General features: G+C 44.3%; 2 protein-coding genes across 4 annotated transcripts; both read left to right on the top strand.

The window, feature by feature from the left end:
• The first annotated feature begins 578 nt into the window (after positions 1-578).
• Positions 579-1,141, top strand: LOC120710841 (putative calcium-binding protein CML19). Its single transcript, XM_039996408.1, has one exon. It carries the CDS (start codon positions 644-646, stop codon positions 1,076-1,078), a length of 435 nt encoding a protein of 144 aa, XP_039852342.1. The 5' UTR covers positions 579-643; the 3' UTR covers positions 1,079-1,141.
• A 6,969-nt stretch (positions 1,142-8,110) lies between these two features.
• On the top strand, positions 8,111-14,222 carry LOC120709287 (protein CLT1, chloroplastic-like). 3 transcript variants are annotated; one of them, XR_005689633.1, is made up of 11 exons: positions 8,255-8,664; positions 9,457-9,602; positions 9,944-9,981; positions 10,068-10,183; positions 10,998-11,097; positions 11,188-11,223; positions 11,341-11,391; positions 11,475-11,595; positions 12,021-12,146; positions 13,388-13,674; positions 13,750-14,222. XR_005689633.1 is itself a non-coding variant. In XM_039994869.1 (10 exons), exons 1-10 carry the CDS (start codon positions 8,255-8,257, stop codon positions 13,761-13,763), a joined length of 1,158 nt encoding a protein of 385 aa, XP_039850803.1. In that variant the 5' UTR covers positions 8,111-8,254; the 3' UTR covers positions 13,764-14,222. The 3 variants fall into 3 exon arrangements, 2 of the variants coding, with proteins under 2 accessions (XP_039850803.1, XP_039850802.1); XM_039994869.1 differs by lacking the exon at positions 13,388-13,674 and having other exon boundaries at positions 8,111-8,664; XM_039994868.1 differs by having other exon boundaries at positions 8,121-8,664; positions 13,388-14,222.
• The last annotated feature ends 251 nt before the right edge of the window (positions 14,223-14,473 follow it).

Here is a 14,473-nt window from a genome sequence, read left to right on the forward strand (position 1 = left end):
TGATGGAATGATCTACTGTAACAGCACAAATTTCTGATGAACCGAGTTTGGTATCCACCTATAGCTACTAGTTTTTATGAAGTTGGCCAGTTGGATGATCATATAACATTTTGTTTGAAAAGCAAGATAAGACCAAACAGAATGAACGAAACAACCAAAGCAAGGACTTGATCATCGCCGGCTGCGACGACGAGTTATTAGTATTATATGCGCCATTCCAGGTATGTCAGACTCTGCATATAATTATAAATCATGAGGAGCTGCTGACGAGGACCCTTTCTCTTGGAGCCTACTGTGTACATCGTCTTCTAAACTTAGCAATTAATGATTGCAAAGAAAGAGCCAACCCACACTCAGTCATTCACAGTGCTAGAGCTGAGAATTCGTCTTGAGTTGACACTACCTCCAAGCAATGATCGACTCGTTCCTCTGTTGCGTCTTGAAATTATCAACACGAACTTACCGTATGCTCACACACGCATGCATGGTTGCTGCATGTATTTATAGCCACAGAATTGAGCATCTGAACTGAACCTGCCATTGCAGTTGCAGACAGAGAACACCGTAGGTACTTATCATCAGCTGCTGCCTGCAACTGCAGAAGTGCAAAGCATTCTCTGAACTTTCTGCGAGATTGTTGAGGATGGCGGTCGTGACATCCGAGTTCAGCCGCGTGTTCTCCGCGTTCGACCGCGACGGCGACGGCAAGATCTCGGCAGCCGAGCTGCGGCTCTGCATGAGGGCCGCGCTCGGCGAGGACGTGTCCGCCGAGGACGCCGACCGTCTCGTGGCGTCCGCGGACGGCGACGGCGACGGGCTGCTGAGCCAGGAGGAGTTCCTGAAGCTGGTGCGGCTGGAAAACCAAGAGGAGGAGAGGTGCCGGGGACTGAAGGAGGCGTTCGGGATGTACGAAATGAAGGGCGAGGGGTGCATCACGCCGCTGAGCCTGAAGCGGATGCTCAGCAAGCTCGGGTCGCACCAGGAGGTTGACGAGTGCAAGGCCATGATCTGCAGGTTCGATCTCAACGGAGACGGGGTGCTCAGCTTCGAGGAATTCAAGATCATGATGGATGCATAGATGTTGATCTATCACTTGTCCCGTCCATTACAAGATGAATGTTAATTAGTACTAGTTCGTCGTGTAAAATCATGCATGCCAGGGAATATATATTCTATCTTGTATTTAATCATGTATTATATGGTTGCCCTCAAAAAGTGGGGGGGGGGGGGGGGATATGATAGCCAAAGCATTCAAGCACGAACGTAGCGGTCACTCTTTGGGAAGGAGGGGATCTCGATCAAGATCGCAGCGTATCGTAATGGTAAATCTGAAAGATACTACTTAAATTGGAAGCTTTTGATCTCTGGTAAAAATCCGGTCTGCATTTACCGCATGATGCATGCATGGCAAGACGCTGCATGGAAGGAGATTTAATTTGCACAGACGGCGGCAGGATCAAATCGGCGCGACGATTTCGAGTCTGCGCATAATCTCCATTATTGCTCCTCCCACCTTTGAACGTATTTTCTGGCTGCTTTTTGCCTCTTTAATCTCTTTGTATTCGATCGTGTTATTCGGATTGCTATTATTGGTTCTTATATGGTGGAGATTTGTCCCACGCCCTATAGTGCCGCGACGGGACCTAGGGCCTCGTGTGTGCGGCTGCCATGCGATTGTGCTCCTGGGAGCGCGCCGGTGCTTAATTGTGTGTGGATGAAACTACACCATCATTCCTTTTGTTGCAATATTTGAAATCGATTTCTCCAGCGTTTATTCTTTAAGGGGGTAGGTTCTCGGAGAGTATGATAATGGGTTGTTTGACGTTTGAGTTTCTGGGGGTCATGGCCACTAACCTGCATAGCAACATATGCATTTTGCATCATGTTACTTAATTAATAAATAAAGTTGAGCAAGAATGTTCTTGATGCAAAAATGTGCCTTGATGTCCTTTCTTTAGGGATTCTTGAAACTCCCCATGTACAAGTAGTAGTTTTCGTTTCCACCCGAAGTCAGAAATTCCTTGAATTCTCCTTCTTCTCAGTGTTTCGTTGACTTCATTTGGATGTCTAGCACAGAGCTAAAGTAAATGTGCAAAATTTTGTGGCCAACTCTCGTTAGTCATGTATAGTTCTTAGAAGTTCATTTTCAGCCTTTTTTGTTCCCTTTTAAATCTCGGGGCGAGATTTCTTTAAGGGGGTAGGATTGTAACACTCCAGGTGCTAATTCTCTGTGATTAAATTAATCACGCCATTAGTTTCAAACCCACACGACAAAATCACTAAACCAAAGTTTGTTTTTTTGTCAGCTTGGGCCGGACCGGTCGGAACAACCGGTCTGACCGGTCGAACCTGTATGACATGTGTGACCCACAAACATTATAACCACTCTATTTCTCTCTCCCTCACGCTCACCCTCACTCTCTCACGTCACTCTCTCCCTCTCTCACGTCCACACCCTCCCTCACTCTCTCCCTCAAGTGCTCTCCCTCTCCCTAGAGCCCTAAACCCCAAATCCTCCACCCCAACTTGAGCTCAATGCCAAGAAGGCTTCAAGATGGCGAGAAGCACCTTCTTCTCCACATGTTCCTCCCCGGAAAGCCTTGGGTTTCAAGTTCTTCGCGCGGGGAAAAGCTCGTTCAAGGTACTCCAACTTGTGCTGGCCCGATCTATCTTTCTAGGAGGTTCTAAGTGATTTCCTTTGGTCAATCATCTCCTTATGCATCCTTAAACTAGGATTCAAGAGGGTTTCAATTTTGGTGGGCTAGTTTTTCCACCATGAGAATTTCTGTTCTTGGTAGAAAAAATGCTGTCGGCCCCGGAGACTCCGGGTATAAGCCCGGATACTCCGGATTTTTAACATTCCGGGGACAACTCCGGGTATAGACCCGGAAACTCCGGATTTGAGAGTCCGGATACTCCGAGTAGGTGTCCGGATACTGCGGGTTTTTGGGTATTTTTGGGTGGACAAGAGCAATTGGGGTAGATCCTTAGTAGTTGTACTCGGTCGAGGGTTAATTGTAATTTTAAAATCGTATTTGCATTAATTCATATCATATGTATACGTGTAGCAGCCGCGACAGAGGAGGTGGTATACGAAGTGGTTACGGAGCCACAGGAGCCCCAGGGGCAAGCCCCGCAGCAGGAGGTTCGCGAGGAGTCGGCCCAAGGCCCAACTCACCCTAGTGCTGAGCAGCAGCCTGAAGGCAAGCCCTGGTGCATGTCCTACTATTTCAATTTATGTATGCTTATTACTTGTGCATTACGTTTCAGGAGTTGTTTGAAACCTTAGTTGCATGATCCCTAGGTTTTCCTGGGCCTTATACTAGTATGTGTAGGTCGGTAGGACTGATATGCTTAATAGGTCTCGGTAGAAGTCGAGTGATATCCTGTTACTCGCGAGATATAGGATATTTTAGAGTCGAGAAATTTTCTGTTACTCGCGAGATATAGGATGTCTCTATAAATTGAATATATAGAATATTGGAAGATGCAGGAAAGGAAAGGAATTGGAGACCGGGCGGGGAATGTTTAGCCCCGTCTGTGTCGGTTAAGGACCGTACCGTTGTCTGGCCCTGCTGATCGAGTTTGATATTGTACTAACCGCATAACGGGAGTAGGAGGTAGTCGAAACCGGTAAGCCTAGTACTGCCTCGCTTCGAAAGTACAGAACTTCATCACCACCCCTTAGGGCGAGTCGAGTAGTCGCGGAGAAACGGGATGCATATGTTTACTTTTGGTGGTCTCACGTTGAGCTCGACTGACTATATGTAGGTAGGGCGGTTTTGTAGTTCGAGGCGGGGAGGGGAAGGGTTGGCGCGTGGGGTCTGACGGGACTTTTGCGTGCCGTGTTGGTTAGGTCCACCTTGCAAGGTTAAATCGAATCGATTCGCCGTCAGTCGCTCTCGGATATGAGCACCTTGATCGCAGCACCGCATCGTAGTGATACAATATGGAATATGGATTATACATTTATGATGATGGTTACATTGAATTATAGTATATTTGCTCTACCATGTGTGCTCTAGTTGGTTTAGGCAAATATTAGATTATAGTTAATCTATATAGAACCCGGAACTAAAATATTGAAAATAAGGATCCTCCTTTTAGATGTTTTTTCTGCAAAATAAACCACCAGCCAAATGCCTTGTATGTCTAGATATGTGGGCTAAGTATACCCAATAGTCGGATAAGTCTTGCTGAGTATTAGTTGCTCAGGGTTTGTTGTTTACCCTATTTCAGGTTTATGAGCTAACTAGGTGTCACATCGGTGGGCTCGATGTGGCGTCTTATCTTCACGTCTCGGTAGTTCTCGAATTATTTAGTTTGTTTTATTTATTCTCTAGTAAGAATGCTCTGTAAGTTAGATTCTCTTTCTTGCCATCATCTCTTTTGTAAATTTTAAATTTAAAGCTATTTTGTAAAAGTCTTAGTTTTAATTACTTTTTTGTAAGATTTTATTATGCTGGTACCTTCTGCGCTCGCCTTGTGTGAGACTTCTGGTGTGTTTCGATCGGCCTGTGGGTTGGAAACAGTCTGTCAAGTTACACTTAATTAAACTAATACGCCTGATGTATTCAAATAATGACGATTATACTTAATTAAGTGCTTTAACTCGGCGTGTCTGTCATAAGTTTAATTCCCATGGACCAGACCAGACCCCTTTTGGTGTGCCTGCCTGCCTCTAGGAGTACGTCCTCGGTGTCTTTGTCGTGTCGTGTCGTGTCGTGTGTGCGATGATTAGCAAGTGGTAGGCTGGTAGAGTAGTACGCGACCGCGTACCACTCGTTCAATATAATTCCCGGCCAGTATGAATAAAGCATTTCCGAATGAATGAATGAATACTATCTATATATGATATACGTAGTACTACGTACTGATCAAGTTGGCTCAAGATTATATTCATTCATGCAAAATTTTCTGGGATGCAGCAGTCGACTGACTGATCAGAACGAGCGGCAAGGCATTCCAACTTGATCGGCGCTCGGTTGCCGTTGACCGAGTCTAGGTCTCTAGGTCTAGGACCAGATGCGGCAGGTAGATAGAGTACTTTATTGCATCGCAGTGCTGTTGGAAGGAACAGAACAGACATGCTCGACGGAATGACGCCATCGTTTCAGGCTGCTTTCAGCGTTCCGCAACCTTCGCTTTGGCTAGTTCAACGTAGTACCGTCGACATGTCAAATTTGATTGGATGGTGATCGAGTAATGGACGCCCCCTCATCATGTAGTATACCTTGCGTGCAATTTCTGCCCAAATTCTTGCATAGTTATCTGCAGGTGGGTTCTAATTAACAAAGGTTAGGTTACCTGATTCCTGTATGCCTTTTTGCTGCCTTCAATTCTGGCCTTGCTTACTGTCGAGGAAATGCCACTGTCAATGTCCTACTCATGTACTCCTATGTATGTACTACTAACATGCTAATTATAAGTCCTATTGCATTGATCACAAAGAGATCGACCATGCAGGCAGCAGCTTCCTCCATTTCAGGGATGGAACAAGGTGATGCCGAGGCGAAGCAAGGTATGCATTTCGATCATGTTCCTTCCTGCTTGCGTTGCCTTGGAAACAACTTGTATGCTTTATTTCAATATGTTTATACTCTCTTCGACCACAAGATAAAATAAAAATAGGCTTCTACTTTGTATATATGGTCTTTGCGTTTCGAGGAGTTTGACCGTGATTGATAGTAAATTATGAATGCTGTTTCTGAACTTGTGTTTTGATAGGTGGAGGAGATCAGAGTCAGAGGTCCCTAAAGGGTGAAAAGGCTGCTGAACCAGAAAGCCCAAAGCTTAGGGACACAAAAAAGCTTATCGAGTTCATGGAAAGTCACTACGATGAATTTGTCGCCCGTGTACAGTCCTACCACGCCATTTATCAACTCATGCATGGAGTAAGTTTTTGCAACCTGCTGCAACGTTTCATCATCTACACACGTACGTACTACCTCCGGTTTCTCGATGCACAAGTACTGAACCTAATTTCTATATATTTCGAACCCAAGAAATTCAGCTTGCTTGCTCTTAATTAATCTTGAAGCAGCTTAGTATTAATTGAGCCTGATGATGCCACCACTTGTATTGCATGCTGATGTCTTACGTTATTAAGGTTGTCCCTCTCTTGGATCAGAATGTTTTGCGAGGAACGTGGGCAGCTGCAGTGAGTACAGGATACCGGAGAAAAGGATTCTTGATCGAGGAAGCATATAAGGTTGGTTGTTCCTCTTCAATGAGAATGGAATAGCTCAGGGTCACGGCACCTTGCTGTCTGTTTTTTCTCCGCTAACAAATTAACAATATGCAGAAGCATCACACGTCGGAGGGCGTGGTGAAGGAGGAGTTGGTGGCGATGAGCAAGGAGGTGGTGAAGGTGGAGAGCTTCAGCTTGGGCTTTCTGGGTTGGTTTCTGCTGCATGCCCCTGTGCCTGATGCTGCTCCGCATCAGCTGGCTTTCGATCTGGGCTGGCGACGCAAAAGAGCTGATAGATGAAAATGTCAGAAGATCGCTGGTAAATCAATCAATAATTGGGAAAAAGAGAGAGAGAGAAAGTTGCCGCTATCTGTTGTCTGTCGTGTTCCTACTCCATACTCCTGGGAGGAGGAGGGAATCGGAGGAGGAAATAAAAGGAGGATACGATACGGATACCCATACGACGCACGCAGGGTGGTGGTGCAGGGAAGGGAACCCGGCCGCGCCGCCGCGCGCGGGAGAGAGACAGACAAGAGAGGAGGAGGCGTGTGATATTTCGACCAAAAGATAGATGTGCGCTCCTGCCTTGGCCCTCCGCATCTCAATCAACAGTTAGTGAGTTTGTCTCCTCTCCTCCTCCCTGCGCTGGAAACCTGTCTCAATTCATCCCTGATTTTGCTGCTTCGTTTCTGCCCTGGTTGGTGGGGATCCATGAAAAATGACTTGGTTTGACTCCGTCGTGTCGTGCCGGGGGCTCCAACTTAAGTATTACTCTCTTCGTCTTATAATATAAGCATTTTTAAATTTAGTCAAAATTAAATTTATTCAACTTTGACTATAAATAATAATTAATTTTTAAAGATTTGTAAGATAAAAATAATATTACTAGATTCGTTATGAAAGCAATTATCATAATATACAAATGTTTATATTTATAATAATTCATTCATAAGAATATAAAAATACTTATATTTTGGGGCAGAGAGAGTAGTGATTTTACAAAGTCAACTTTTCATGACCAAGCTAACAAGTGTGAGTAGTTCCGATGGTGTTTTGGATTCTGAAATCCTAAACCTATCTGATATCTAGAGAGAAGATAGACTACTTTGGGACTCGGTGGATTAACCAACAGAGTACTTATGTTATTAGATAAAAAAAGGTCTTGCGGACCACAGAGGATGTGAACCAGCACGACAGTACCATTGCGTGAGCTAGTCGTCATACACGATGGACGTATACCATTTTGCTTGGTGAAAGCACGACTCAGCTCATTATTATTTATTAAATCAAAGTCTCATTATGATTTATTAAATCAAAGTTTGACGGCAGCGTCGTACAATAGCATGGGTGTGTAAGTGTAATGCGCAAATGCGGTGTTATTTTTTTAGTTAGTAATGCGGTGTTCTTTTTTTAGTTAGTAATGCGGTGTTCTTTCAATTGTTGATCGTCTCACGTGTGGAAATTACAAGAAAACAAGGACCTGTGCGCAAATATCGAAAACTCCCAAAATTGAAATAGTAAAAAAACTTGACCTGCGGGGGTAAGACCGCCCCACGGCATTGTTTGAGAGGTAGAATGACCTTCTCACAGCAGGCCAAGAAAACCCCCCAACCCCTGCCCCACTCGTACACAGGGGCTCGTCGCCTTGTGAGTTAGGCCGGGCTTCATAGTACTTTGGACATGAGGCAAGCAAGGAGTTTTTTTAATCAGAGGCGAAAATTCGCCCCTTCAGAGAATTGAACCCACGACTTGTGAAGTGCTGCCGGAACCAACCGGACCGACATACTTTGGTCAAAATTGAAATAGTACAAGCCCCCCTCCAATAAGCTCGCGTGGCCGGTGGCCCCGCCGCCCCCTTCCAAAAGTAAACGAGCACCAGGCGGCGGCGGGGCGGAACGCAAGCAGAGGCGAAGCACTACAGCCCGACCTACCGGGAATCTTCTTCCTCCCTCGCCATTCCGCCACCAGCACTGCACTGCACTGCACATATAAAAAAAAAATCAGTAGCGATCGGCCCAATCAGCCGAGCGAGCAGGCGGTCGCCCACCCCCAAATCTCTCGTCGATGGCCCCGCCGTCCCCCATTACGTGCCGCCCCTCCGCGGCGCGGCACCCGCTGCTGCTCCGCGCCCGCGCCCGCTCGCCGCGCCTTGATGGAGCGGCGCTCGGCCTGCGGCGGGCGCTGCCGCCGACGAGGGAGCCGCTGGTCGCGACGCGGGGGATCGTGGCGCCGGCGGCGGCGGAGCCGTGGCCGTCGGCGCGGGTGTGGGTGTGGCCCAGCAGGAGCAGGAGGGAGGCGGCGGCGGGGCAGCAGGTGGCGGGCCGCACTGGCGTCGGGAGGGGTGCCGGCATGGAGGTCGCCCTCGCCAGCGCCGCGGTCGTCGCCATGGGCACGGGGAACCGCGTCCTCTACAAGCTCGCGCTCGTGCCTCTCCGGAACTACCCCTTCTTCCTGGCGCAGCTCGCCACGTTCGGGTGCGTGCGCACTTCTCTTGCCGCTCGATTTGCTCGCTCCCAGCATTGATCGACCATACTCCTAGTCCTAGGTAGATTGCTCCGTCTTGCTAGCGTACCCGATCGGATCGTCTATCAACTTTCAACAGTAGAGATTCGTCTCCATCCAACCCTGCGCTGTCGTGATTCGTCAATCGTTTCTGTTTGGGGGTCCCACGTGTCTCGTGGAATAGATAACTGGGTTCTTGCTATATTTGGATGGCGAGCGAATTGCCGTGCTTTTTTTTTTGGGTGCCTGACTCAAGTCAACTGAGCGGCCTCTTGTTGTGCTGTTTTTATCATGTCAATTGGGGTAGCTAACCAACGATTTTTTTTTAAAAAAAAAAGTGGCCTAGATAATTGCAACTTAAACTACCACCATGCTCGCGTTCTTATACTCCGTAAAAAAGGTGATACAGCACTGACATGCATCAGTAACTGATAGAGTCACGCTAGCAGGGAGCATCTCACTTCGATGAACATCATAGTGCATACCAGCACTTCATGGTTTTTAGGTTGCTCCTCTGTGCAATTGGATTCTATTGGAACAAAGGCACGATGATATCAGACAAAACATCACATCAATTATTGTCTTGATTTCCTGTATAGTTCAACACCATACACATTTTACTTGTACATTTTTTTTTAGTAAGACTGTACACTGCAGAAAGCCAGAAATTAGCTTGAATCCTTGAACGGATCCTTTCTGTGAAACTATGTTTGGAACATTTCTTGATCTCTGATACCATGCTTTAAATCTTCTAATTTTGACAGATATGTAGTGATCTACTTCTCGATCCTGTATCTTCGGTATCAAGCGGGCATTGTCACCGATGAGATGCTGTCTCTACCGCAGAAACCTTTTCTAGCTGTGGGAATCTTAGAGGCTCTTGCTGCTGCAGCAGGGATGGCGGCTGGAGGTAATTTTCTCAAGCCGGATTCAGCTTCTTTTTGTGGTCAAGTAATGACTGAAGCAACACCCATCTACCCGTTAGTTAAAATTAACTTAATGCTGCTATAAATTTTCTAATAACATATGGTACTCATCTGCACAGATAACTAGGATTTTTTTGGGTGGAAACTAGGAAGGTTGTTGTAGTCACTTTTAGGTTGACACTTTCGCACCTTCAGGTGTACTACTTCATTACTAATGCCTATGAGTTTGGTTTTACTAATTCATTCATAAATTAAGTGTACTTGACATTTATTATATAAAGCTTGTCGCACAGTTATTCATGTGCCTTTTTTTTTCTTGGAGTAGCTGTTCTTTCTGGGCCTTCAATACCGATACTCTCACAGGTAATGAGCACTATCAGTATTATATTGCCATATTGGTTTAATCAAATCTAAGCACATGTCTATAATTTCTTTATTGCTTTCTGTAGACCTATCTTGTCTGGCAACTTCTTCTATCTGCAATTTTCTTGAAGAGACGCTATAGAATTAACGAGATAACAGGATGCTTTCTAGTGGCTGTTGGTGTCATAATAACTGTAGCAAGGTAAGTAATCTGTTGATGAGCTCATATTGGTCCCTAAGAATCCAGTGAAGCTTGCTGAGTATATTTTCACAGTTATATTCCGTGAAGTTGTGTTCCTTCGGGCGATCCATATCTTAAAGGACACCTGAACACAGATCTTATATCTGTTAAATCCAGAAGATAATAAACTTGAGTAAATAGATTTTCTTTTACTTGGGAACTTTGTGATATTGTTTTTATGTTCCAGAAATCCTCGATGTACACAAACAACACAGCAGGTATCATGTAAAGCCATCCTGGGGCATGTTTGTTACAGTACAAAAATATTTCATTAACTGCTAGTTTGCTATGTTAGAAAAGTAAAAAGCTCAATATGTAATTACAAAAATTGCCCATCATATTAACAAAATGTTTCACCCATATCTCCTGAGCATGGACGATCTGATGCTATGTTTCAGCACATTATCATCTTTGACATAACACTTCTTTGTTATTCATTGCAATAGGGTTATATACGATATCATTTGGGGTTAAGGACCTGTCATATGGCTTACAATGTTTCAGCGCAGGATCATTTTGGAATATTCAACCTTAATTTGTTTGTCACTGCAATAATGGCAATAACGTGACAGAATAACATTTGGAATTAAGGAACTGTTTAGCAGCTGTATGAGCAAACTGTTTCAAGTTATAATGTCAAATTGGAAGTCTTGCTTTTTTTTTTTGAAAGGAAAAAAGAAAAAAATTGAAACGAAGGAAGTCTTGCTTTGGAATCAGATATCTGTTGCTTTGACGTGAATAAGATTTAAACTGAACCTTACTTTGGTATGTGCAGTGGATCTGGTACTGGTGCTTCACTTAAAAGTACTGGAATTGTATGGCCACTGCTAATGATAGTATCATTCTTTTTCCAAGCTGCCGATACAGTATTGAAGGTAGCAAGTCTATTTTAATCAATCAGCTACCTAATTAATGCGCTCTAACTACCAGTTTTCACCTGATACAACTAAAGTCTATTGTTGCAGGAAACAATATTTATAAATGCTTCTAAGAAATTGAAGGTAATGATTTCCTCCCATTATTTACTATGATATGTAGAGTTTTCATAGGTCAAAGCTTCATAAGCATTCTTCTAGTTTCACCCTTTTCTTATTCCAGTACTCTTCTTTTGTTTCTAGTGTGGCTCAGTTGATCTTTTTGTTGTCAATTCGCATGGTTCTGCTTATCAAGTAAGAACACGACCCTATCAAGTAATGCTTTTGATGCAGTATATAGCAGGCATCTGTAATATTTAGTAAAAATGCCATTTCAGGCTCTTTTTATGTGCCTCTTGCTGCCTTTTCTGTCAAAGTTATGGGGAGTTCCATTCCATCTGCTACCAACATACATTAAGGATGGCGCAGCCTGCTTCTTAAATATGGGATCAATATCTGGTATTGCTAGTTTTACTATTTCTTTTTGTTTCTTAATATTTGTTTTAGTAAGCTAAACACAGAACATGATATTTCTGAAACTGAATTAACCACTGATGATTGCTACCATTTACATTCAGTTTCTCAGTTTTACAACCACTCTATTAGTGCTAACATAGTCCCACCTGCTTTTTTGAGTTGAACCTTTTAAGCATGGTTTGAATTCATAGTTGTTGTCAGTTGTCACACTGGCTTAAAGAATAGATTCACAGTAGCAATATTTAGTAAGACACTTATTACTACCATGTTGTACTTAGCAATTCTGACACATTTTGAATTTCCACATTACCATTAATTTGGTGTATTCTTTTGGTTGTTGTAACTTGTAAGAGGAGAATGCTGAGCAGGCATCTTCTTACTTCTTGTTAAACCTCTGAACTGTACAGGTTGTGAAGGGGCGCCACTACTACCACTACTCTTTGTGTTGGTTAATATGGGATTCAATATATCATTACTACACCTACTAAAGATCTCCTCAGCAGTTGTATCTTCCTTGGCTTCTACATTCTCAGGTTTTCATACTTTCTTGTGCGCACCATCTGATTTACTTGCACCAGTGGATAGCACATCTAAGTTTTGAAGTTTCGGTTTCATTTGACATGTCCCAACCACTGAGCATGTCATTGACATGTGAGATGTGGGTTCAGTTTCAAACACTGATCACACAGTACAGCATTAGTATATCCACCATAGTTGGAGTGTTGTACTGATTTGAAATTGTTCTGCACAGTTTACCGAATACTGTCAAACTTTTATGTTGTGAAACCTTTGTTTCAACCATACCCAGGCCGATACTTGCCAACCGAGAAATCATTACGTTGATGAGATTAAACATTAAGTTACTTGCCTTTCTTTTGGGGGAAAAGAAAAACTGGGTGCAGTGCTTATGTGCTTTTGCAAGAAATGGTGGGTAATTGCTATTTGTATTCTTCTATAGATAGCAAGATGGAATGTGAATCACTATCTCAATGCAACAATTGTCAGTGTATGATCGAAGCATCAGAATTTTAAATAACATAAATAAGCAACTTAACTGCAACTTAATAAATACTGGTTGTTATAAGGCAGAGCCGTGCTGACTTATTTCCTAGTGCTATTCTGCTCCATCAATTAGAACTAGAAAGGACAGTGATATGGATGTTAGTATTTCATCTCTTTTTTTTTCTGCACCGCTGTTTTGCGTCTTTCTAGCTTTTGCAATATAGGTAGGTTGGTTGGAGGCCCACCATGGGGATGGTGCAAACTGCATCACCACATACCCTTTGCCAAAAATATGAGTTTAGAAGAACATTGAAGCATGTATAGGAGGCTCATAAGAAGCTTCAGGTGTACAAGAGGACTGCTGAATTTGTGCATGTGTTGGCCTTTTCTTTTCCTTTGTGCTCATTTAGCAGATGACTACCATACAGACTAACCTTGCCAACAAAATTTGGGCCTGTTTTTTTTGTTCCTATCAATCGGATACCAGCAAAAGTTTAGAGTCTCCATCATTGCTGGGTGTTTCCTGTCCATGCTGCCAGCAGTCGTGGTTTAATGATTATATCATCTAGGAACGAAGTGAAAAACTTTTGAGCCTCTGAAAATTCACAAGCTGACCCAACATTCGTTTTATAATTGTGTTTGCTGAAAATTCACAAGCTGACCCAACATTCGTTTTATAATTGTGTTTGCTGCTATCATGTACAAAGAAGACGCTCAAGTAAGTTATAGCAGGGCATATGAATTGATCAGGAATGGTGGTTTTCTCGTGCAGTTCCGCTGTCCATCTACGCATTCACCCTACCACTGCCGTATATCGGAGTGGCATCAACTCTGCCACCCGGCTTTGTTGCGGGTGCAGCAGTACTCACCGCTGGCTTACTACTGTACAGCCTCCCACAGGCACTACATTCCGGAAATTGTTTCCACAGCAAGAATGACTAGTTAGCATTCATTGCTTCATTGATTCACCACCCTTTACTCCAAGAAGGTGCATCACCTGGGCTTGAAGGGAAGAACAGAAGTTCTCCTGAGGGCCTCCTGGGTGCTGTGTGTTGTATGGTACATATCATCATATATATATATATATATATATACCCACCAATAAAAGCAAGGAAATGGCATATGGATATACAGGGAATAATGAATAAAGCTTGAGAACTGCAAGTACCTGGCCACCAGACATTGTTATCAATGAGTGAAGGTCGGAGATGGGTATGCGCAGTGGTGAGACGGGAAGAGAACCAGGGAGAAGAGCAGGAGCATCATCACCACAGGGACGAAGAGAAGGAAGAGCGGTGGCGGCGAAAGCGGTGGCAGCACCAATGGCAGCCACAGGAGGATGACTGTCGCTGCCAGCAACATCAACGGCACTCCTTTGTTCATCGTTGCCCCCGTCCTTTGTTGTGATGAAACTTGTGCCTCCTCCAATGGCCAGAGTCGGCTCGAGACTTCCTTTAGGATCTCATGTTTGTTGTGAGGATTGAGGAAGCTGTTGTAGTATGTGTTAGAAATGTTGTACTAATCCGATGGAACTGGGGAGAGTGGGGAGTTGACAGGCTATATATACGGCCAGCTTGAAGCAGCAGGCCAGAAGGGCTGTTTTGGTATGTGTTTGTGTGAGTCGGCATAATTTTGATTTTATTTGTGCTTCCAGTTCCAGTACAAGGACTGCACTCACTGGTTGGGGGACCGACCCGGTCCCTTTTTTCTGAGAGGTCGAGGAATTGCGTGGTCCAACTCCTCCTGGGCTGCGATGGGGGAGCAGGGGAGGGGCAGGGCTAGCTGCTGCCGGCGGATTTGCAAAACCAGCGGTAGTCTGGTTCCGGGGATTCTGGGCAACACTTGTGTTTTCTCTTTT

Source organism: Panicum virgatum, chromosome 5K (genome assembly GCF_016808335.1).
Source record: "Panicum virgatum strain AP13 chromosome 5K, P.virgatum_v5, whole genome shotgun sequence".
In the NCBI taxonomy this organism is placed as follows: Eukaryota; Viridiplantae; Streptophyta; class Magnoliopsida; order Poales; family Poaceae; genus Panicum; species Panicum virgatum.